The sequence below is a fragment of the Triturus cristatus genome, chromosome 10 (genome assembly GCF_964204655.1).
Source record: "Triturus cristatus chromosome 10, aTriCri1.1, whole genome shotgun sequence".
Lineage (NCBI taxonomy): Eukaryota > Metazoa > Chordata > Amphibia > Caudata > Salamandridae > Triturus > Triturus cristatus.
Window position 1 is genome coordinate 1,213,699,735 of NC_140593.1, and position 26,188 is coordinate 1,213,725,922.

General features: G+C 45.7%; 1 protein-coding gene across 1 annotated transcript in view; it reads right to left on the minus strand.

The window, feature by feature from the left end:
• GDI1 (GDP dissociation inhibitor 1) overlaps nt 1-26,188 on the minus strand; it is a 73,832-nt gene that overhangs the window by 18,974 nt on the left and 28,670 nt on the right. The window contains exons 2-7 of the mRNA XM_085629713.1: nt 24,742-24,849; nt 12,263-12,362; nt 11,064-11,198; nt 8,334-8,532; nt 2,434-2,565; nt 1,923-2,022 (exon numbers count right to left, since the gene is read on the minus strand). Coding sequence (XP_085485839.1) covers nt 1,923-2,022; nt 2,434-2,565; nt 8,334-8,532; nt 11,064-11,198; nt 12,263-12,362; nt 24,742-24,849 — 774 coding nt within the window. The remainder of the gene's footprint in view (nt 1-1,922; nt 2,023-2,433; nt 2,566-8,333; nt 8,533-11,063; nt 11,199-12,262; nt 12,363-24,741; nt 24,850-26,188) is intronic.

A 26,188-nucleotide genomic window follows, 5' to 3' on the forward strand; every position in this document is an offset into this window, starting at 1 on the left:
CTATTTTCCATAATCTCTATCTTCCATCACAGACACCGACTCCCTCATCTTCTGATGGTACTATGGTCAAAGACCTCATAATGCCCTCATAATAACCCTCATAGAAGTATGCTAATGCCTTAATCCTTCCTCATAATTCCCTCAAAATACTTTATTAATGATCGCATAACAATATGACAATGCCCTCATCAAGATCTGGATTCGTTGGCGTTCTCCACAGCTGCCGTCGCATGAGGAATGGTTTGCGGAAATGTACAAGACCGCGCCGTATGAAAAGGTAATTTACAACTTAATGGACAAAGCAGATATTTTTCTTCTCACATGGTCTCACCTGCTGCGGGATGCCACCGCCCCCTCCCCCCCCCCCCCATTCGTCATGACTCTTGATTTCACCTCCTCATTGTAACTGCACCCCTCCACCCCCCAGCATTACTATACTTGGGCTTCGCCAGAATGATCCATTTCCCTGCCCTCTCTTCCCTGCTTTGTCGTTTAGTCTCGCCCCTCCCCTTCTTTTTCTCCTGTCTTTTTTCGTTTCTTTTCTTCTCTCCATCTAGGGCCTATTTTCTCACTCCTTTCTATGTTTTTGTCTTCCTTTCTTATATTTTAGTAACGTTTGGTATAAGGACATGTATTGCAAACAGCATTTGTATCTTAATATGGATTTATTCTGGACTTGCATGTCATTGAATTTGTTGACATTTCTCTTTTGGTACTTAAATTATCCCAGTTCGATATTTGCTGCAAAAAAAAAAAAAGATTTCCATAGAAGCCGAACTGCTAACTGGGAATCCTGAACACACAACATTCAGCCTGAAGCCCGCAATAAGTGCTCCTAGCTGCAGGAATGAATGAACCGGCCTCCTCAACTCAAGAAGTGAGACTTCTGCACTCTGGAAAAGGTTGGGCTTCAAACCTAAAAAAAAAAAAAACTCTTAGAAGGGCAACATGTGCTCCACAAACTCTACTTCATGACACATATGGGCAGAGCACCCGAAAGACAGTGGCTAAAGTTTTAACCCACTGCAAACCACATGGAATGGCGGAGGGCCACTGTGACTATACATACCCCTAGATCAAACAGACTCTCTTCCCAGCCTGCATTTTGGAAACTGAGAACTCCAACAAAGAGCTATTCCTGGTCTGGAGGGAGCTGGCATCACCAAGTCAACCTAACACCTGTGACAACCTCATGTCACGGTCATTCTTCTGAAACTAGTTCAATTCTTACAGGGCGAACGCTGGGCCCTCTGACCTACCCATTAACAGGCCTGAAGGTAAAAAGGCACAGAATGTTGAGCGCCTTACTAATTCTCTCCCATCCGAGAGCACAAAATCATCAAATTCCCATCATATGTCTTCACCATTTGTAAATCTCAGTAATGCTAACGTAATCGCCCTGGATCTGTCCATCATGGCGTCCATCGCCCACCCTATCACTGGCTGCCTATACAGAGGTGAAAGCCTCCAGTGACCCGAGCATGGAATCATCTCCACATTCTTCGCGAGACAAGTGCACACTAGGGGCTGTGGACAATGAAAGACCCTGTAAGCTCTCTGCCCACTTGGGGTCAAACGTTCTCAGCCTAGATTGTCAATCAGGCCTCTGACTGGTAAAGCTGTTCTCTACCGCCACTACTGACAATGCACCCAAGGGCAAGGGTGCAAGACAAAGCCACACCCTACCTCTTTTGCAGACATCAAACGCAGAGTGGGGCATCTGCCTAAGGACTGAGCGTGGCCGGAAGCCCTTCCTTACCTTGGCCTCAGATGCAAAGTGAGCTATGTGCGTGAGGTCAAGAGGACCCGCTGAAGATGCAGAGCAGGCTAGGAACAGCAGGACACAAGTTCAAGCTACAACTGTTTCCTCAACCTTTGCCAGCACAGACTGGGCACAAGCACCAGCTGAAGCCATTACCTACCTCCCCTTCCGACTTGACACCCACCACCTTGCCATTTTCCACCACAATCTCATCCACTGGCTTGTTGAGCATGTAGGTTCCTCCATAGATAGCACTCAGCCTGCACAAGAGAGAGAGAGAGAGAGAAAACAGGGTATCAACCGGGCGGTTCTTAAATGTATACATATTCTAAAGGGAGAGGCATTAGTGTAGCTCCACTTTTGGGGTAGGGACTCATAATAAACCTGAAACAATAAACATAAAATGCATCTCTGGCCACAAACCCAAATGCAAACCCTCCACTGCAAAATATTTCAGAGGAGGGGAAAGCAACACCATATTGCTGGGTATGAGGCAGCTCACACATTCATTCATTCATTCCTTCATTCATGCTACACAACAGGCTTCTCAGAGATTTTGCACACTGTGCTACAGTTCATGCAGTGCATGCATGCCCTTCCACCTCCCTTGAAAGTTAATGTAAGAAAGTGATATGGGTGGGTAGAGCACACACCGTCCTGGGACTCCTTACCTTGCGAAGCCCTGGGGCAGCTCGCCGAGTCCATACAGCGGGTAGAGGTATGGGCTCTTGCCGTACCGGGCCAGGGACTCGCTGTACAGCTTGATGCGGTTGATGGTCTCCAGGCAGGGTTCGTCCAGGTAGCTGTGGGTTCACAATGGGACAAAGGATCAGCCTATATCATCAATTCAAGGGACCGTGCGTTCAAGATCAGCATTAGGAGGCAGCCAGGGGAGTGCGTGGAAAGACACTGTACATGTAAGACATGTCAAAGCAGAAAAGCCAATGTCCAGCTTTTCATGAGGTGCTGCACTGGTGCTACTCTAGGCAAATGCAAAGGAGCTTCAACTGAAGGGAAGGGACCTGCAGCCTGACCAAAACTCATCCAATAAAGCCGCTTTGGAAAATGCCATGACCTATGCCAAATATCCTGGGATGAGTGTCAGCCTACCAGCATCTGCAGGAGTAGCAAAAAGAAACCCGTCCTCACTCGTAACATGGTTCACCACTTCAAGGCACTACAGATCAGGGGTGTCGAAGGTGGGTCCAAGAGCCATTGCAGCTTCCTAAATGTATCTCTGAATATTAGTGGGACCTGTTCAGGACTTCTGTTGCCAAGGGAACGGCACATTGTGATGTGGTGGAAGGTCACCTGAACTTTCAGCCAATGAAAAGATCAGAATGCTCTTTAACTCGGCAAATAGTCTGGTGACTCAACTGGTACTCTGGGAACTAAGGAGGAAGTCCTGCCCTCGTTGCTAGGGGTGCCAGATCCACGATCAGTCGTTCCAAACAAATGTTGACTTCACTATAAATGCCCGCGTCCATAAAACTGAATTTAATGCTAGCCTACACCTAAGTCATAGCTGTAATTACAGGTGCCCAGGGAATTCAATAAGCTTGCAAGTAAAAGTAACATTAGCCATTTGATAGCAACGCCCTAACATATGTGTACGTCCACCAAGAAATTCCTGAACATGACTCTACCTTACCAAGTGCTGAGGACAAAATTCAAGAAGCATTTGCTTTATCAACAACATATCCTTGGTACCCTCCATCTAGTGCTATGAAGCCCTCTTTGCATCAGGAAAGGCACCGAGTGACCAATAGGATACTAGATCACAAAAACGTTGATGTGACTGATTTATATGAAAGTCCAGCACTCCCATTGGGCAGACCTTTAGATGGGAGTCTAAATACAATCTTGTCTCTACGGTAACAATGGGAGAGGTAAAAATAGCGACATCCCCTTATATGAAATTAGTTGATTGGAGCATTTCTCATTATTGGATCAAGGTACAAAAAAAAGAACTCTCAGTGGGCAGATGTAAAACAAGCATTTGCAATGCAACAGGTCTCGCATTTACACCAGTTTGAGCTATTGACATTGTAAATGGCAATGCCTTTTATTTTTGTTTTTAAAACATAAATAAAAGGCATTGTCATTTACAAGGCCAATAGCTTAAACTCTCGTATACCGAACACGTAGGTATTCTATATATTTGCAGTGATAGTGATCTCACACCTATATCTGCAGTGATATTGATCTAACACCTATATCTGAAGTAATGCTAATCTCACACCCATATCTGAAGTGATAGCAATCTCACACCTATATCTGAAGTAATGGTGATCTCACACCTATATCTGCAGTGATAGTGATCTCACACCTATATCTGAAGTAATAATGATCTCACACCTATATCTACAGTGATAGTGATCTCACACCTATATCTGCAGTGAGTGGTCTCACACCAATATCTGCAGTGATGGTGATCTCACACCAATATCTACAGTGATGGTGATCTCACACCTATATCTGCAGTGACGGTGATCTCACACCTATATCTGCAGTGACAGTGATCTCACACCTATATCTGCAGTGATAGTGTTAGTGATCTCACACCTATATCTGCAGTGATGGTGACCTCACACCAATATCTGCAGTGATAGTGACCTCACACCAATATCTGCAGTGATAGTGATCTCACACCTATATCTGCAGTGATAGTGATCTCACACCTATATCTGAAGTGATAGTGATCTCATACCTACACCTATATCTGCAGTGACGGTGATCTCACACCTATATCTGCAGTGACGGTGATCTCACATCTATATCTGCAGTAATAGTGATCTCACATCTATATCTGCAGTAATAGTGATCTCACACCTATATCTGCAGTGATAGTGATCTCACACGTATATCTGCAGTGATAGTGATCTCACACCTATATCTGCAGTGACGGTGATCTCACACCTATATCTGCAGTGACAGTGATCTCACACCTATATCTGCAGTGATAGTGTTAGTGATCTCACACCTATATCTGCAGTGATAGTGACCTCACACCAATATCTGCAGTGATAGTGACCTCACACCAAAATCTGCAGTGATAGTGATCTCACACCTATATCTGCAGTGATAGTGATCTCACACCTATATCTGAAGTGATAGTGATCTCATACCTACACCTATATCTGCAGTGACGGTGATCTCACACCTATATCTGCAGTGACGGTGATCTCACATCTATATCTGCAGTAATAGTGATCTCACATCTATATCTGCAGTAATAGTGATCTCACACCTATATCTGCAGTGATAGTGATCTCACACCTATATCTGCAGTGATAGTGATCTCACACCAATATCTGCAGTGATAGTGATTTCACACCAATATCTGCAGTTATAGTGATCCCACACCAATATCTGCAGTGATGCTGATCTTACATCTATATCTGCAGTGATAGCTCACACCTATATCTGCAGTTATATTGATCTCACACCTATATCTACAATGATAGTGATCTCACACCTATATCTGCAGTGACGGTGATCTCACACCTATATTTACAGTAATAGTGACCTTACACCTATATCTGCAGTGATAGTGATCTCACACCTATATCTGCAGTGATGGTGATCATCTGCAGTGACGGTGATCTCACACCTATATCTGCAGTGACAGTGATCTCACACCTATATCTGCAGTAATAGTGATCTTACACCTATATCTGCAGTGATAGTGATCTCACACCTATATCTGCAGTGATAGTGATCATCTGCAGTGACGGTGATCACACACCTATATCTGCAGTGATCTCACACCAATATCTGCAGTGATGGTGATCTCACATCTATATCTGCAGTGATAGTGATCTCACACCAATATCTGTAGTGACGGTGGTCTCACACTTATATCTGCAGTGATCTCACACCTATATCTGAAGTAATGGTGATCTCACACCTATATCTGCGGTGATGGTGATCTCACACCAATATCTGCAGTGATAGTGATCTCACAGCTATATCTGCAGTGATGGTGATCTCACATCTTTTTACTGTTAGCACATCACTACAGCAAGGCCAAACGAAAGGAGCCCCTTGGTTGTGAAGGGGCGTCTTGAGACCTCAATAAACAACAAAGGAAGGCTAGACTCTGGTGTTGAGCAGAGACTGGTTGAAGAGTTGAAGGGAGCCTCAGCGGCTGGCAGAGGGGGGAGATGGCAGACAAGTGTGCTCTGGAGGCAGAGGGGGGAGATGGTGTATGTATATCAGCACAGAAATCTGTTTAAACTAAACATTAGATTTAGGGTGAGGAAAAATACAGTAGCACGGACGTTTTATTTCGGGGTAGACTGTGCGCGGTGCTGTTTGGAATGTCGTCACTGGGTGACAATCACATTTAGAGAAAAAAAACAGACTCATGACAGCCGTTAAGCAAACGATCCAGTCCGGATGGGCCGTCCCAAAAGGAGACAGGGCAGTAACAAAGAAGCCTCATTTTCAATCGGAGGCCACCGTTTAGCATAAACGATGACGCCAGCCAATGAAAATGATAGACGGGGCCTCAAGTCCCCTTCTGAAATCTTCTCTACCACAATAAGTCTCGCAGAGCGAGCATCGCATGCGAGCTGCAACGGTAGGCGAGACCTAAAAACCATTCTATAACTCAAAGGCTCCATTAAAAAGTTTTTTAAGAGTTGTAAAAACATCAAGTGTTTAGTCAAAAGGCAGTGAAAATGCATCTTAAAATAAGTAAAAATAGTTAACAAATTGACATTGTGTCACATGGAATAATGTTCCCATAAAAATCTGCTTTTATTTGCATGGCCCTCCCATTTTCTGAACTGGATTTGCTGGTAACTTTGATTCTGGGTAATGGGAGATTGATTACATTACACTTACTGTCTCTCTTTAAACCTGTTAACATTAACTAATTATGATTGGCATACCGGATTACTTAATACGCCCACTGTATTATGGCGCCCTTGTAAGCAAACCCTGAAGATCAGGGCACAGCAAGGGGGGGCACGAGTTTTACTTCCCTGCGGTCGTCGCGGTCTTCCTTACCTGCAGCTGCTGTGGGGTAGCAAATGCAGGGATCGCCAGCACCCCTTACCCCCCCTCGTTCCTCCCTTCGGCCGTTGCAGGGAGGCAAACGCAGGTACTGCCACGGGCGGCCAGAGGTCTAGAAACGCCACTGCTGACGATTCTAGCAATATTCTACAGTCCAAAGCGCCACAACAAAGTAAAATCACAACTACAGGCTTTTTGTAACAAAATCTCCATTGAATTGATCTCAAACATTTAAAAAAGTTAGAATATTACTTTACGGAGAACACAACTGGCACTGTCCGGACATATGACTCAACCACCATAAATGAGGTCAAAAGTATTCTTCCACCACTTAATACTTTCAATACCATCTCGTAAAAAGAGTTCCACGATATTGTCATCACCAGAAGAGCATCAGAACCTAGCACCTCTAAAAATGTTTAAAGATATCCTTTGCACAACGTAAACAGGAAAAGGTATCTATGAGATTATGCACCAACTCCTTAGAAATAGGTTCATTCCTACCAAAGCTGAAAACCATCATCAAAAAGAAAAAGCTTGACCCACGGGACCTGGGAAAACTACAGACCAGTATCTAATGGCTTGTTCCAAGGTAAAATATTAGAAAAAGAAGTGTTTACTTAACTTTAAAAGTTTGTGGAGGAAAATGACTTGATGTCAAACTAACAATCTGTATTCAGATCAGGTAGAGGCACAGAATCAGCCTTTGGAACCACTTGTTGCACTAACTTGACCTGTTACAACTATGCAGATAATACACAAATCATTCTAACAATGGATGACCCATAAGACCTCTACAACTTGAGAACTGACAACTGCCTTTGTGCCTTACGTGCACAGATGATGAGTAGCCACTTAAAGCGCAACATCGCAAAGACAGTGGTCCTGACTTATGGACAATGGCAAAAAAAACAGCCTACCGCCGTACGGCCCAAGGACCTTGAGGCTCCTCCAACACGAAGGGAGGTAAGAAACCTGGGAACAACCATGGACCGAGACCTTGAAACCACAAGTCAAACACTGCGATGCAGGAGAACTCCAATTTAGTCCACCACTTTGGGCCCCAGCTATCTATGTACTATAACCACTTCTTGACATCTCAAAATGAATCAAGTATGGGATGTTAGTAATAAAGTAATAAAGTTCATACCAGCAGATCTTCCCACCATCTCTCCCTCTAACGTATGAATATGCAGGACCATAAATGTTTAATAAAATATATCAGACAGGACAACCCACTGCTTAATGCTGCGACCCATCAAATAAACAAAACAAAGACATCAGCTTTCCAAAAACACATCCTATACGGTGTAGCATGCTAACCATGTAGGAAAGTGCTTTCGGACCCCATATAGGAGTATATAAATGTTACAATAGAATACAATACAATGTATTAATTGGAAATTATTCTACAGGGTAGTAGTTATAGAAATGTCTCTCATTCCTACTACAAAATGTTGTCTTTGATTTGGTCCTAAGTGGAAGTGTTTTCATGTTGCGCACGTTGGCCACCGAGGGTTGGGTATCGAGTTGGCCGTGGGATACTTACTCGTCAGTCCTGTACAGGGCGAGTGCATGCCCTGTGAAGTCCATCACATCCTGGCCAAGGTCAAACTTTTTGTAGACATCTCTCATGGTGGTGTCCTTGGGATCCACGCCTTCGAAGGTCTTAGGGTCATTCTCGTCAAAATTGGCGATGAAGACAAGGAACTTGCGGAACCGTCGTTTCTCGAACATGCCCATCAGATCTGCAAAGAGAAGGAGTCTAGTGTTTACAGCCACGGAGGAGAAGGAAGGAAGCACACAAACAAGCAAATTAAGCTGTACAGGGTACATGTCATCAAGAAAGTAAACCTTCCCTCTGAATGCATGAGGGTAAGAAAATTCATCACATGTACATCATTCTACATGTTTCATTCCAGATTAGTACATCAAACTTGGACCCAACAGAAACTAAAAATTGCACTTTGTTGAAGTTCCAGTGCTCCATACAAGGACACCCCCATCCCATTTCTTATCTGCTTATGCTGAGCCCCTCGCTTGCGTGCCTGCTCCAGGGTGAGGAAGGTGCACATGCCTCAGTTGACCTTAGCCAGATGGGGCTAAATGCCTAAAACAAACCAGAAGCCATTGGCCAACTATACACACTGTGCCAGACCAGTTTCGTAATTGAAGAAGATGCGCATTCAGAAATAGAAATACGCATGGGTGCACATCTGGCGCAGGAGCTTCTGCAGCTTCCTGTTCGACCTCTCTACAGGAGCAATGGCTGACAGAAGGGATGCGCCACCAAACGGCCTACAGGGCGATGCCGCAACAGCACAAAGTGGTGATTTCTTCTTTTACCGCCTTTCTCTTGCTCTTGTCTTACTGCGCTACAGGAGCTATCCATAAACCCAGGAGGCCTGGGTGTAAATGCTAAATTGAAACAATGGGCCTCGTAGGTATTGCTTAAACCATCCATGGGCCTCCCCGTGAGCTGTTCTAACTTTATCACCCATACAGAATTGCAGGTCCCATATCTGTCTGATACAATCTCTGTGGCCCCAATTATCTTGTGGCATTCCATTTGGAGAAGAGAGTCCATTCAGATTACCCAAAAACTAATTGAAGATTGTCTATCCATGGATAATGCTCATAGGATACCATGTATTTTGTACATTAAATCTATTCTCTCCTCCGTAGGCTCGGAGCGTCTATTTGTTACCTCCAGGGATTGTACGAGCATCTCAAGACGGGAGCTAAAAGCGCGCTTCCTTAAACCAAGAGCAGATGCTAGACTGGAAAGAAACTGCGCAAAGGTGTTGCTAAAACTATACCTTGAAGGTCCGAAGCATCTGGATGGGACACTGTTGTATCTTTTTACTGTGACAAACCCACGATACAGATTCTTTCTAATTAGATTCCGGTTACATTTTGTCTCGAGTACGCTGGCACACCCTGCAGGAATCTATTCTATAAATGATTCACCCCATTGCCCCTGCGATGGTTCCTCTGCGCAGTCAAATTTACATATTTTCTCTTTCTGCAAATTTTACAGGGATCCACTCAAAAGATTTATTTACCCTATGATGCGCAATCTCCATTTTAAACAATGTCGGGTCTCTGCCCAATCCTAAGGTTTGCCTCTCAGTGGCATCTTTTTTAATTCAATTATGGAAGATCAGGCGGCAGCACAACACTAGCAAATTAATTTTAAACAGTTTTTAGTGACTGGTTTTCTTATCTGTGATTGTTATAACTGTTTTTATTATTTTTATATTGACATGTATATAATACCTGATTTTGCATTGATTGATTGATGTTTGTGCGAGCAAAGCGTGCCGCCCTGCTACCTTTGCTGTACTTGCTTCTTGTGCGGGCAAAGCTTGCTCCACTGCTACCTTTGCTGAACCTACTCTGTGAGCGAGCGAAGTTTGCTTCACTGCTACCTTTGCTGTTCTTGCTTTTTGTGCGAGCGAAGCTTGCTCCACTGCTACCTTTGCTGAACCTACTCTGTGAGCGAGCGAAGTTTGCTTCACTGCTACCTTTGCTGTTCTAGCTTTTTGTGCGAACGAAGCTTGCTCCACTGCTACCTTTGATGAACCTACTCTGTGAGCGAGCGAAGTTTGCTTCACTGCTACCTTTGCTGTTCTTGCTTTTTGTGCGAGCGAAGCTTGCTGCACTGCTACCTTTGCTGAACCTACTCTGTGAGCGAGCGAAGTTTGCTTCACTGCTACCTTTGCTGTTCTAGCTTTTTGTGCGAACGAAGCTTGCTCCACTGCTACCTTTGATGAACCTACTCTGTGAGCGAGCGAAGTTTGCTTCACTGCTACCTTTGCTGTTCTTGCTTTTTGTGCGAGCGAAGCTTGCTGCACTGCTACCTTTGCTGCACCTGCTTTGTGTGTGGAAGGCAGCTTGCACTGATACCATCTGTGCTGCTCCTGCTGCACCTATTCTGTATTGGTGAAGACTGGGGAAGGTGTACGATGATAATGCAGGCTAAATAAGAGAGTATATTAGAGCTTAGGGCCCAGAACATGAGTGCAGCATGAGGTGGAGGACCAACACTCAGAGCAAGGGCACGGGCGGGACATACAAGCAGGAAAAAGAATGTTCGTACAAGCCACAACATGGGGGTGCGGAGGAAAAAGTATAGGTGTAACAAGAGAGCACAAAAGGGAGGCCTACAACAAAAAGAGGACAAGCCCAGACTTTGGAGGATGACCAATGCGGAAGAGGTGGACTGGTGAGTGTGCAGGAGGATAGTACAAGATGCAGCGTGTAAGATGGTACTCACTGGAAGCCAAGGCCTCAGTCTCAGTGGAAGGCACTTTGTAGATCTTTCCTCCTTTGTAGACAAAGCTGCCCTCCACAACCTTGAAATCTAGGTAACGGGTCACCTCGGTGTACAGCAGCATCTTCACCAGCTGGCCTGGAATGGAAACGACACGGAGAGAACCATGAAGCGAAGCAAGAAATGGGGGGAACGAATGGGTGCAAATCAAGGGAAGAAGAAAAGGAAGAAAAGAAAGGAAAGGGGAAAAAAAAGACAGGATTAGAAACAAGGACCACAAGTGAGAAGAGGGAGCATGGAAGGAAAGTGGAGGAGACCAAGGAACAGAAGCAAGAAAGGAGAAGGAAGATTATTAGCTAACATAGGGAGTGAAACAGGGGTGTTGAGGATGCAAGGGAAGAAGTGAAGAGAGAAACAATGAATGAGATGGAGGTAAACAGGGAGCCAGGGGAGAGATCAATAAAAGCAGAAAAAGGAGGTGATGGATGAATGGAGAGGAGAGCAGGTACAGTTGGCAGAGGAGAGTAAGAATGACAAATAAGAAAGATCAACAGCACATGCACAGCTCTCTGCTGCAAGGCTACACAAACACACACTGGGGTCAACCACTGCAGCACACGTGGCGCTCTAGCCACACAAGACATAAGTCATAAGCCCGGCTGTTAAACTACGCGACATAAACATCATTGCAATAGCACTACACGGAGCACACACAACCCTGTGCAGCTGCAGGACACACCGATGAAAGCCCTCTGGGAGCACGGTGTGCAGCTCAGCCTCAGATACACATACTGTACCTCACATGACACTTAGCAGTGTCACGGAATGACACACACAACCACAATTTATAGTACTCAACACACTGCACATTATAGACAGCCCTCTGCAAGGACACTGCATGGTACATATAACCGCACTGCAGCCAGCCAGCACACACAGCCATGACAGCCTCACACAGGGTCAGCAGCCACACCACACTACACAAACCCTCTCATTCTAAAACACAAGAGATCACACAGGTGGAAAACACTGGGGTAGGCTGAGCCTAAACAATGTTTACAGTTTTCAGCAGAGCCGCGAGGACCAGAGGTGATGGGAACATTCTTGAAACTCCTTTGCTATAAAAGACAGGGGGGCAAGCTAGGTTAGGGGGCGGGAGGGCAGCGGATGGGGGTGGGGGTATGGAGATAAATTATTCTCACCGTTTGCCATAAGGAATTTGGGGATCAGGTCCACGTTCCAGTCGCGGCCTCTGCCCATGCTCTCTGCGGGTCCATCGGTGATATCAAACCTTTTATAGAGCTGTGGGGAAAAGATGCAAAGGGTCAGAGAGACGGACACCGGCTGCATGTGCAGGATGGACAACGTGGGAACACAGGAGGCATGGGTTTGTAACATACTTGTCAAGACATCACGAAGGGATGTAAACGCAGCACAAGTCAACAGGTGATAGAGGCCTCTCAACATGACAGGTTCCCCTCATACAAGATCATAAAGACCTCAAAATGAGCTGCTCTCCCATGCATTTCCAACGCACTCATTCCAGCATTCACAAACTCAGCACAGCTAGATACTTCTGTGCGCCATTCATGCCCCTCAGTGCATCTTGTTTCTGCCATCCCTTCTATCCGAGGTCTTCAGGCTTGAGAAAAGAACCAACGTCGGCATGCCTGGGGCTAGGGGGTGCCAATATAGGTATCATGAGGTCAGTCCAGCGCAGACGACGCATGCTGAGCCGAACTACGCCACCTACCGGCACGCAGGGGCACTGCTCAAAAAAGGTTCCGGATCCAGTCTGACACATGGGAAATTCAAAGGTAAGGACTCTGCGGCTAGATATAGTCTCCACTAGGTAAGGCGCTACCCAAGGTAAGTAACTTGTTCTTTAGTAACCAGGTCGCCACAGTGTGTGCATCTTCCAGCATTTGTCTTTAGTTAGCCAGCTCTCGTGAACCTTTTTAAAGATTTACATTTCGTAATCAATTCACATTATTGGAGGGCCCTCCATTTTGTACGGATCAAGTGACTGTTTCAAAACAAACATTATTTTGAAGGTTGGTTTAAATATAATTCACTTTGCTTGTTCAGTACACACTGCTAACAAAATCATTTCTAGGCCCTCCCCTGTGTAAAACCTTCTGTGGAACCTAAAAAGCAAACGAGGAATTGTGCGAGAGGTGTGGGTCAGAAGAGTGCAAATCTATGTTTTCAGCTTAAGTGACAACTGGTTCAAAGGCACTGAGCAGAGTCTGACGTTTAGAGCTAGATGTTACGGCTTTACTGGGTTTGTGGACGTGCACGCTGCCTCGAGGCACGCGGCGCCACGCCACGAGTGCACGTATGCGTCAAAGCGCGTGCTCTGAATCAGATACTGTTCTCCACCAGCAGGCGGCTCCTGGTCCTTACCTGACTTCTAACAACTGACAGGGCTTCCGAAGATTGGATTAACTTCAGCCCTCTGCAATCTTTGTAGAAGAGAAACAGACCAGAGAGACAGAAATAAAAGGAAGGAGTTCATCTGTAACTTCCCCAATTAAAGCTTTTTGAATTTCCTGATCAATAAACACCATTTTCGAATCTCTGATTTACAATAAATGATGGGCTTTGAAGAGCGCTCTACCATTTACCTCCACATCTCAGAGTTACTAAGGCAACCACCAGCATCGCTAACCTTAGGAAAACAACGAGCGTTCTTAGTGTACAGCAACACATGAGGCGAAATGGGGAGAGCGCCCTGTGCTGTTTGCACAAATAATCATTACTTCCGCCTCGTCCACTTTGAAACAGAAGAAGTTGGATCCTGTCCAGGGACAGGACGCTCGGGCAGGAAGGCAGGATGCAGAGACTGGGATATCAGTGCACACCTGGGTGATGGCCACATAGGGGGACTCAGAACTAACGCTGATTCGCTGGAGCAAGGGCGCTCAAGGGAGGATTTCAAACAGGAGGAGACAGAGAAGCTGTGATGGACTCCAGAGGGGTCCCAGGCAGCAGCTGCCTGGGCTCTACCAACCTCCCTAGTGTGACAAGAGCAGGTCCCTCACCTGAGAGGTACCCGAGACACCACAATAACAATGGTGACAAAGATCACACAGAACGTCAGAGGCATCCAGGTTGCAGATGATCCGTCACGCATTGTTGTGCAGTCAGTCATCTTTCGAAGGTCAGCCAAACTCCGCTTTGCATGGATTCTAAAGTCTTCCTCACCAGTGTTACTGTGCCTCCTCTCTCCTCCCACCTGGATTATTAAATTTGGACTTCGCGGAACCGGTTTATCTTCCGTTTTGTAGTTCCGTATTTTCCTCCCTTCTCTTTCTCCTTCTTCCTTTCCTCTCCTTACTTTCTTCCTTCTATAGCTTATTCTCTTCACCCCTTTTTCCATAAATATTGCATATAAATATTGTTTGTTATTTGTGCATGTACCACAATTAACATCTGTAACTCAATATGGAATTAAGCTGGACTTGCAAGCCACTGTATTTGTTATTGCCCAATTCGCAGTTTTTAACAAATAAAATATTTGCTACACACAAAGTAAAAAGAAACTCCACTCTTTGATTCCTCAAGCGAACGCTCAGCGGTGATGTGCAGAAACCAGTCGAATCAGAGGCCTTCTCATCTTCTGAGGAGGGCCAGAGAGCACGGGCCTCAGCAGGACATTGAGGACTGAGCTCATGTGGTGTCCGGCACCCCACAAGTCCACTCCGTTCAGGTGACCTCGTACTCGTAAGGCGGGTGTACATACCTGGGGGTAGAGCGAAGGGGACTTGTGGTCACCATGAAGGAGGGCGGGACTTAACTGTGATACTACTGCCCTTACTACTGAGAGAACTGTGTTTACCTACTCCCAAGCCCCCTTTCTTTCACACTCATAAGAAAACTCTCAGGGATTAATCTTCTGTAGGGGCAGGCGGCTCCTCCTCAGTGGCGGAGGAGCTTTGCCCCACTGCTCAAAAGGAAAAATACAATGATTATAACGTACTGTTATGATCACTGTATTTTTCCTATTGAATTCAGTGGCTCTCTTGAAGGGGCTGGGCAGAGCAGGGAAGGAGTGGCTTTCACTCCTTAAGTGGGCATGACTGCTTGACCGGCCCTATCGGGCCGGCCAAACAGTCATGCGCACTCTGCATCTACCTCACCAGGCTGCATTACGAAGCCTGGTGAGGAGCATGCAAACCCTCCCAGTACCCGTCGGTGCTCAGACCAATCACAACGCTGCATTATAGCGTTGTGATTGGCTGTGGGGAGGCTGAGTGCCAGGTGCTTCCTGCTGCCGGGACTGAAGGAAGAACGAAGCTGAAGAAGACGGAGGAGGTGGTGGCCGGCGAAAAGGTGTTTTGTTTTTTTATTCCCATCCTCCCCCACTACCCGCCCACCACTTCTATCTACTAGCAGCCGCTAGCCCTTCACATTAAGTTAAAATCTTTATTCAAAATGCCCTGATCAGGCCGAACTATGCCTTTAGAACTTGTATCCAGCGCACAGTGTCTGCTGACCGCATGGGGCATAGCTGAAAAGATTGCTTTTACCTGCAGCCATCGTGGGTGACAAATTAGCCTCTTGAAAGGACAACTGCATTGTGTTTGTATTTATTTGTTGAGCATAATGAACAGTAAATCTTGCAGAAGTTACATTAAACAGCATATAAGAATTTAACACAGGGTGTTTTCAGAAGGTGAGTGCTTGGCAGAGAATTAGGGGAGTGTAGCAGGATAACAGGATACCGCAGTGCCCACTAGTATTTGATGGATAGGATGCTAGCTGAAGGATTGTAAGTTGATGGCTACCCTGACAGTGAACACTATACAATGGTGTCTGCAGCGTTTAATTCAATGCACTGTGCCAGGGGCATTAACCGTGGGGTTGTGGAGATGGTGGAGCTCTTCGGAGTAGGGAGTCGGTGCTTGAATGGCGTTGTGACGGTGTTGAAGAGTAGTGATGGCTGGCGGGTTCACAGAGCGCCTCTTTCAATGGATGTCATCAACGGAAGGAGATCCGATCTCACAGAGGAGGAAGTGGGCTGGTTGATGCCATGTTGGGTTTATGAGCAAAGGGCCAAACTGGGGTCCACAGATACAAGACTTGTTTAGACCAGGAGGGGCGAGGGGTTGGCTGGAAAGATGGACTTGTGCTTTGAGAAGAGAGAGGATTTCATGTTTTTAGGTACAGTAGACAAAGCAAAGTCGACGATCTTGATTTTGCTCGTGTTTGGCGTTGGGCGCGGTGTTGCAATCGAATGTCTCAGAGAAGCAGCTGGTTACCTGAGCACAGAGTGAGGTGGGAGAGAAGAGGACACGGAAGCCATTACCAAAGAGATCAAAGATATGTTTGTCGGAAGGGGAGGCGGTAAAAGGTATCTATTCCTGGTGCAGCAAGTTGGAAGAGCACCAGGACACCGTGCATAACTGACCGGCAAGGCAGCAGCAGGACCAGAGGGGGGGGCATCGCCAGGGATAAACTGGGTTAACACGAATATGTTCAGATCTGCGGAGCATAATTAAGGCTAGTCCACATTTACTATTTCTAATTTCACATTTAAATACACCATGCTCACCTTGCCATGTAGTGGTTAAGCTGATGTAGTGGATTCTGTATTTGTGTCCTGCGCTATAACACATGCCTTGTAGAGGAGAAATCCGTGAAACACTTTGGATATCACGGCCATGAGTGGAAAGGCACAGAGGGAGATGTTCGGCCATGGTAGGACGGGATCACACCCACAGACACATGCCCCTCGCTCACCGAGATATGTGTCGGGGCACCATGCTTCGCGAATAGGTCTAGGTGGGACTCACCCGAACGGTTCTAAATCCTCTTCCCCTTGCAGAGACCGCACAAGTAATGGTTTCATGTAATCAATTGCGCCTGTCCTCATTAACAGTGCACGCCTCTGCTATGAGGGTAGCATACACGAGGTCCATGACCAGAGCACAGAACCACAATCCCCTGTCCAAGAGACACAAGAAGGTGGAGCGTGCACACCCCCTGTTGTTCACCTGGTGGGTGGAGCTCTGCTGTCTACACAGACAAGGAACAGGTTCCTTCTGAGGAGCAAAAGCAGGGCTTCTGAGCTGGAAATACAGACCCGAGCCCCAAACATTCACACAAAGGAGTTGTCATTTACGTAAGAGGCCATGAACATCCAGGGGTGTCTCATGGCAGCACCTCAACTTTATCTGAAGATTCTACGACCAGGGAATGGTACGAGGACGCAATACAAAATTAGATTCTCCCAGTGAGAGTCCTTTCAGAGTACCAACAAAGAGGGTTCTGCCCTTCAAAACACTAATTCTGATGGTAAGAACCATATGGCTTTATGTACGATGCCCCCGATTTCCCCAGCTTCATTCTAACATTGGGCAATAAAAGATGCTTTCAATAGTAGGGGGGACGAAGAGGAGTAACTGGATCCGCCATCCTCACATGTACAATTTTAGCAAAACAAAGAACCCAGTAAATTAGGAAAGAACAGCGATGGACATACCCTCCACAATGAGAGAAAAACGCTGTTCTTTAAGAAAAACAGAGTTTTTCTCTCAGTGTTGAGTGTATGTCCAAAAAATGATGCTAACAACTTTTATACCACTATTTGCGCCTGCTTCTACACAACCTGCAGAAGACACCAATTCTGAAACAAGCCGAAACATCCTTTAAGTGGTGTGTAAATGAGGCCACCTGGGCATCTTGAGGGAGATTGGAAGGAGACGGCGTAGTGCATCCTTCAAGGGGAACAAGTGAAGGGTCTTTCTATCAAAGAAGAACCAGCCCAACTCAACCCCTCGGACTCAGGATGCGGTAAGGCACAGGTAGAAGCGCGCCCATGAAAAGAAACCGGTTTCTTACCCAAACAATAGTTTTCAGGGTGACGTGCACGCGGTTTAATATTCCAACCATTCAAGTGACTGGGTCAACAAATATTCTTCAGATCAAACAAAGTTTTATCCGGGTGCAAACCACGGGTGGCACCTGTAGGACTCATTAGACCTTGAACGCAAGCCCACAAGGCCCCAGTACACAGCCTCAATATCCTTTTTTTTCTTTCTTTCCTTTTTTTTTTTTTTTTTTAATATTTTTTTATTCAGCTTGAAAATAATTTATCATGGAAATCGATATAAATTTACATTTCATATATAGCATCAAACATATGACACAGGAGGGAGACACCGAGGAGGGACACCCCGAGCCCCTATGTCCCGGTAAAGAAAAACAAATACAATATCCCATTAGGATACCCAGGCTCTTTTGTACCTCTACAGCACGCACACTAAGGGTTTTGTTCTTTTAAAGATTATTTTCTTGTGCGCGGCTCTTCAGTGGAAGAGTCCCGTGTGAATCTAGAGGATTTCAAACACCAAAACTATTGTTACAAGTGAATAACCTATTTCTTTTGCAGTTTGAAGCCATCCTAGAGTGCCTTGATTTGCATAAACTATGTAGTAGCAGTGTCCCTTGTAGAGGAGGGTGTGAAGCAGGAGTAGTGACGCTCTGCCCTACCTGAGCTTCCCTGTTAGACTGTGAATCCCCGGTCACTGTGCGTCTACGTCACTGCTCTCAAATGTCATTAATGGAGGAGTCAATGTGTAACAAAACAGAGGTACCCCTAATAATGTTTCCTATATCAGGGTCTACATAACATTTATGAAAAAAAAATCACCATTCGCGACTGTTGACCGCACGGTATTTTACAGTCATGATGCCACGCTGCACCTGACCGACACAGATGGAGGCTTCCGCACGTGCGAACCAGCATCAAAATAACGTACGAGTTAGGAAATGGGCTCCGTATCAATCGGCTAATGTGTGCTGCACTATCGAGACATCGTGCTGGGTTACGCGTATCTGCTTTACCTCTAATGCTTCAGAAATCCTGCCATCTTGAGAGGGATTCCCCCCTTTTCTTTTTCTACAATACGTGTGAGGATTTTGCCCGCCAGCCACTGCTCTCAGTCTACACCAAGAGTGAATAATCCCAGTTTAACTGACTGCGTGACCCTAGAACAAGGATTCATTAACACATGGCTACCTGATGAAGGCACAAGGCCGAAACGCGCGTAGTTTGTACTTAGCCATGAAAGATATATGTTTACGACACCAATTTTTCTCCTCTTTGTTTTCCCTTTCTGGTTTGATATTTATTGCAAATGTATAATATTAACATATGTTATGATTTTGTATGTATGTATAGATCAATGACTATACAGAATTGTACTAATTGACAATAGCCTCTATGAGAGAATGATACAAAATCTTTGGTTTGATGTATAACTTATTTTTCCCCCTTTTCATTTAAATAACAAAAAATTAATTTTGATTGATATAAATCTGTGGATGTGTACATGTTCATATAAGTAGTTAGCCCACTCTGTATTAGGTTTCCTATATGTTTTTTTCATTAAAAAAAATGAATGGAGGAGTCACCATACATGTTAACACTGCTCCTTCCTTCCTTGTTGAAGGTAACTTTAGCCTCATCTCAGTTGCTTTCCCTGCTAAGGAGTGGCACAACTGAATTGTTCTCATGGAGAATGGTGTTTCCTTTCTGTGAGGGGAGTGTGAGCCGGAGAGCATTGTTGTGGGTTCACACTGGTTTAGTATCCTACATTGAGCACAAACACACTTCTGATGTGCATTGTAGACAGATGTATTTCTGCAACTATACCTGGGGTTTGCAAGAACAATTGCTGCTGAATGACCCCACATGAGGATTAGATCGTACCTTGGGTATGATTTTTACATTGGTTTTCAAAGCTACCTCAACTTCTTGCATTTCTAGATAATGTCCCTGTATTATTAGTGAGTCACTGTCACTCAACCTATATAAAGGAGCAATAGTGATTAAAAATGCTGTCTTTCTAGTAAAGTGTTTCAAGGTCGCTTTACACATCGGTATAAATGGAGACTTCATGAGACCCCCCAACGCGATATACAAGTTCCAAGTTGGCGTTGTGATTGTACGTGAAGGAGACCTCTGATCTCCCCTTGCAAATGTTTACATGGCTGGCTTGATTTGACTGCCCCAGTCTTCTGGAGACTGCGACTGCAGATGAATGAGGTCTGACTGATGGATGCCGGAAGTTTATTGTCTAGTAGTAGATACAAGGGGATTTGAACGACATTAATTTTCTGTGTCGTTTGTTGATGAGATCCATTGTTTTTAAACCAGTGAACAAGATGCGTCCACTTTACTGAGCTGCACTTCTGTTGCCGGTTTTCTTGCCTATTTTATCACCTAAATATCTCTTTGTGGCAGACTCATGTGTGGGAATTCAATCCTAGGACTTCTGGGCTCATGAAACTAAATCCAAACTCTTGGGCGATAAATCGTTCTGTTTCCCCTCGTCAGTCTCTGTGGAAGAAGCGTAAGCCGCCACGTGTTCTGTGGTAACATGGTTATAAGAGCTGAATAACATGTTTGTGGCGCCCACTGTGATGCCAGTAGTGTCATGGTCATACATGTGACTCTGCACCGGATCACCACTGGACTCGCGGGTAGCAGTGGAGAGGTCCAAGCAAAAAGCCATGTTTTGGCATTTTGCGTTTTCTCTTGAATCGAACAGATCTATGACATGGTAGGTCTTGACTAGCACTTCAACAAGATGGACAGAGTTACTAGAAATGTTGCCTGCCTCACAAAAGCATGCGTGAACGGAAGATTTCCGAGTCCCTGATTAACTATACATGTGAATGTGTTAGATCACGCCTTGCTTCGGTTCCCGTGTTCCTTTTCATTGATTATTTTGTCACTGAATTAAAACTCGAGAGGGACAATGAAGTTCTTCATATTTAGCTGCAAGAAATTGCCTAAAAATGAACAAAAAAAACTACAGATTGGAGAACTTATAGATATAAAACAGAGAACAGGGACCTGGTGGAATGATGTTACAAAAGGTACCTTTTCAGCCTGAGTTGACCTCCCTGAATTTCAACACATCCAGACTTGGATTTCTAAAAAGTATTTAGTCTTTCCTAATTCTAATATTCATTCGGGAGAAATCATACCTTTATATGTGTTATGTCGGAGTCAGATTTATGGTACAAAGACAAGCAGTACCATTAGCACTTTTAGAGCGTCCTGCTGTTCTCCTAGGGTCCTCCTAGGAGGGTGAAGAACTAATCTAGAGCTTAGGTGGTTGTGGAGGGATTTCCCCTTGATGGAGGCAAGAAAGGAAGTTACCACCCTAAACAAACTCCAAAAAAACAGCTTTGGGACCAGACAGTCCCATATTGCGAGACAATAAATAGAAAGGTACAACTCTTGTCGAAGGAGGCAATGAAAGAATTTTGGCAAATCATTTTTGTCTCATTGCGCTATATTTTTATAATGATCATAATGTACCTTTTATTTGTATTTACATTTGATGTGCCTTGTTGTATTGTTGAGGATTTTAATTCCTCAAACAATACTGTTGTAAGACTGGCTGATGTACCACCTATTTCTCACTTGTGAAACACGCAGAATGTCTTGTCTGCTCAGACCATCTGCCTCTGACTTGTGTTCTCCAGACAAATGATGTGCCACCAGTGAAATGTGGTGTTGAATGGCCCCTTGCCAAGAGCCTTGAGTCAGCCCTGCTTGTTTGACCACAACATGTGGTGTTGTCTATTTGCATTCTGCTACCTTCCCCTGCACTGACTTTGGAAAGCTTTTAACACGGTCTCTAATTCTAAGGCTTGTATGTGCTTGATCACGTCAGCTGGTACCAATGACCTCCGCCGTGCAGTTTGCTAACACGGGCACTCCATACCGTGAGTGATGCATCCGCTATAGTGACTGGGGGGACCGGTTATGCAAACAACTTGTCCTTTGTTATGTTTTCTTGTGTTCACCACCATAATTTTCTTTGCATCTTGCTTTGTACAACGATGAGCCTCCTCACGTCTCCAGTATGGAGACCACTAGTGAGGGTCATGTCAGATGTTTGCAGATGCTGTCACTCCCAACATTTCATCACAGTTCTTACTCCTAGGCTGAGGCATTGAGAGAGGTGAACTTGCTATGAAATGCCAGTGTTCTGTTAAGTTGATACAGCCATAGCTGCATTTGTGGTCAACTATGCACCCAAGAATGGTTTTCGCTGAGATAGAATGGGGGGTTGACGTCTTCGTGTTAACTATGAATTGCAACATATATATCAGTCGGATATGCGCTGGATCGGCATTATTGAAACCAGTTTCCTATGAATAGCCCGTTGCAACGGAATGCATGGTCATCTACGATGCATGCTTACTGCACTAAAGACTTAGTAAACAATCTTAGCGCAAACTTTATCCAGAAAGTTAATTCTCTGAATTGAGAGTGAACCGTAATCTGAAAGTAGACATCTGGAGGTCTAATGACACCAAGAAGCCTTCTCTTTCCAATAAAGGAACAACCTCTCATAGCGTTGTCATCTGGAATCGAAGGGTCCGGATAAACTTTTGACTCTAGTGCAGAATCAGTCGTAATATTTAGTTGTGTTTAGGTATTAAGATATATACTCGCTCTTTCCGTTCCTTGGGAGGTCTTTCCTTGAGCAGTAATTCTTAACCCTTTCGCTGAAGTAGAGTATTCTGCTACTTGTCCCTCTGTTCTGATGAACTCAGTCCCTTGTAGTTTCATCACAGGAGATTTGTCCTAATCTACTGATGGGTTGAAAGATTGCAGAGGGGCGGTAGCAAGGTGTAAGTGATGGTGAAACACCACCACAGAGGGGGCCTAAACCAGAAAAGCATTAATGAGGGTAGAATTGAATCAACCTACCCTTGGATGGGCTGCAGCTCTCAGCACAAAGAAGGTGGAAACCATGGAAGTCAAATATGAGCAAAGGGCAGCAACATGTTCCACAATCTCACCACAAAGTAGTTAGATTCATGATACAGTTAACAAACTGTATAAGATCAGGTGAGTGTCTTGTCTATCAATGGGACTCACCAAGTCCTGTTTTTACAGGGAGGACAGGATCTACACATCGCTCGTTGACTATATCCTTGCTTTTAAATCTAGACGTAGCTTTGCTGCTTTTTTTGCCAAGTTCCCGGTTCCCGCTACACAAATACCACATACATACATACATACATACATACAAGTTGGCATCAGAAAATCGCCAGCAGTGAGTACTTGGTGAGAAAGGTCATGGCTAGGATCAGCAAAAGGCAATGTGCCCACTCCAAAAAAATCTAAAATAAAAGCCTTGACCCGCCTTTCACAGCGAATTCAGCCCGATGGTATTAAACCACAGCAAATGTGTGACCGCATTTAGTCTGTTTTATTGTTAAGAGGAAAATGACATCACACTCACCCTGTCGTAAAGACCAGGCTCTTACAGTGATATCCCTGCCTTTAAGGCATATTCATGCCCAGCCACAAACTCTCCTTGTCGTACAGTAGTTGTCAACTCTTCTTAGCCCCAGAACCGCGTTCTCTCTGCTCTAGCGTCCACAAGTGATATCAAGCCCTCCACGTCACGCACCGCACTCTCCCAGCTGTGATGCCCACAAGGACGGCTCTTCTAGTGATATCAACCCTCCTAGCCCCAGCACCACACTCCCTTCTGTGGTGTCCACAAGGAATGATCTTCTGGAGATATCAAGCCCTCCTCGCTGCGCACTGTGCTCTCTCTGTTGTGTCCACCGGCGATATCAACCCTCCTAGCCCCAGCACCGCGCTCCCTCTGCTATGGTGTCCATAAGGAAGGCTCTTCTAGTGATATCAACCCTCCTAGCCCCAGCACCGCGCTCCCTCTGCTATGGTGTCCATAAGGAAGGCTCTTCTAGTGATATCAACCCTCCTAGCCCCAGCACCGCACTCCCAGCTGTGGTGTCCACAAGGACGGCTCTTCTAGTGATATCAACCCACCTAGCCCCAGCACCACACTCCCTTCTGTGGTGTCCAAAAGGAAGGCTCTTCTAGTGATATCAAGCCCTCCTCGCTGCGCACCGCGCTCTCTCTGCTATGGTGTCCACGAGGAAGGCTCTTCTAGTGATATCAACCCTCCTAGCCCCAGCACCACACTCCCTTCAGTGGTGTCCACAAGGACGGCTCTTCTAGTGATATCTACCCTCCTAGCCCCGGCACCACACTCCCAGCTGTGATGCCCACGAGGAAGGCTCTTCTAGTGATATCAACCCTCCTAGCCCCAGCACCACACTCCCTTCTGTGGTGTTCATGAGGAAGGCTCTTCTGGAGATATCAAGCCCTCCTCGCTGCGCACTGCGCTCTCTCTGTGTGGTGTCCACCGGCGATATCAACCCTCCTAGCCCCAGCACCGCGCTCTCTCTGCTATGGTGTCCACGAGGAAGGCTCTTCTAGTGATATCAACCCTCCTAGCCCCAGCACCACACTCCCTTCAGTGGTGTCCACAAGGACGGCTCTTCTAGTGATATCTACCCTCCTAGCCCCGGCACCACACTCCCAGCTGTGATGCCCACGAGGAAGGCTCTTCTAGTGATATCAACCCTCCTAGCCCCAGCACCACACTCCCTTCTGTGGTGTTCATGAGGAAGGCTCTTCTGGAGATATCAAGCCCTCCTCGCTGCGCACTGCGCTCTCTCTGCTGTGGTGTCCACCGGCGATATCAACCCTCCTAGCCCCAGCACCACACACCCTTCTATGGTGTCCACAAGGATGGCTCTTCTAGCGATGTCAAGCCCTCCACGCTGCACAACGGCGCTCCGTGCTGTGCACAGGTCATGCTCTTACCTCCTCCAGAGGGGTGATGGACGAGCTCTCGCCACCGTAGTAAGGATTCCTGTCCATGTGAAGTACCTTCTTCCCATTCACAGACATGATGCCCGACAAGATGCATTCCTGAAGGAAAGAGAGAAAGCAGAGGTCAAAGTCAGGATTTGTGATGAGTCGAGTGTGGAAGGAGGTCGGTGGCAGTGCCCGGCCTCGATGCCCCACACTGTTGGTTACCCAAACCCACATGAAACACCCACAGAAAATAGTTCCAACCAAGATGCCCAGCAGCAAAGGCGTAGCCTTCTGCAGGGTCTTGGCCACAGCGCTTAGATACGTGCAGGCAATGAAAGGACGAGCAGGGAGCGAAAGTCCAATAAGGAACGACCGAGAAGCCGAGTGTTTTCCAGTATCGGCGGTAGGTGCCACAGTGCGTTAACTGACTGGTAGCAGCATAAAAACACTGATTTTTTAAATTATATTAAGGGCCTAACACCCACAGGACCTGTCTGCCATTTAAACCCTACTCCCTGGCCAACATAACAAGAGAAGTCCAGGCATTTCAACCAACTGACCAAAGTTAACAAGAACAGGATGGGATGCCAACCAGAGAGGTGCCCAACAGCAGCAAGAACATTCAGCAATCTAATCATATCACTATACCAACACTCGCAAGAGCATGGTAGGACTCAGACAAAACTCATTGATGACAACGAAACGGAGTGACGATCAAACCCTACTCTCCAGCCAACGCTAACAGGAAACGTACGAGCAGTCCAACCAACTGTCCAAGGTGAACAAGAACGGGATGACCCTCTAACCATATCCAAGAGCCAATTGTAACAAGTGCACAGAGGATGTCAAACCACACCCCATGCCCGGCAGCATTAAGAGCATACAGCGCCCTATTGCAATAATAGCCGATCACTGGCAAGAACATGGGAGGATTCAGACACAATTCATTATCTAACAACAAATGGACCTTCCAGTCAAACTCAGATGCAGCGAAGAGCAGCACGTCATTCTAAAGAGGGATTTATGAAACTGGGCACTCTGACGTCTGCAAATGTAACAAAATGCGTGCTCAAAAACTCTTGAATATTTTCATTGTTTTATAGTCACCAGATTAATATTCTTAGGCAATGCATCTATACCTGAAATCTGGTAGATAATTGTACAACAATTAGCAACTTTAGTTCACTTTTTACCAAACTTTGACCCAAAACATTTAAATCCCAATGCAAGGATATGGCTTTTTATGAGGTGATGCTCAGTGGCACTTTCTGCAGAATTGTTCCATGGAGTTTAGCAGTGTTTTTAATGAAGAAAATATAGCAATCTTTCAAAAGGGCCTTCATTTTGCATTTCTGGGGTTCCCTGGTGCTGTCTGGGAGATATCAAACATTTCGAAAAGGAACCTGCTGAAGTGATTTTCCAAATTTCGCCACTACCTATGTTAAAAGTCACC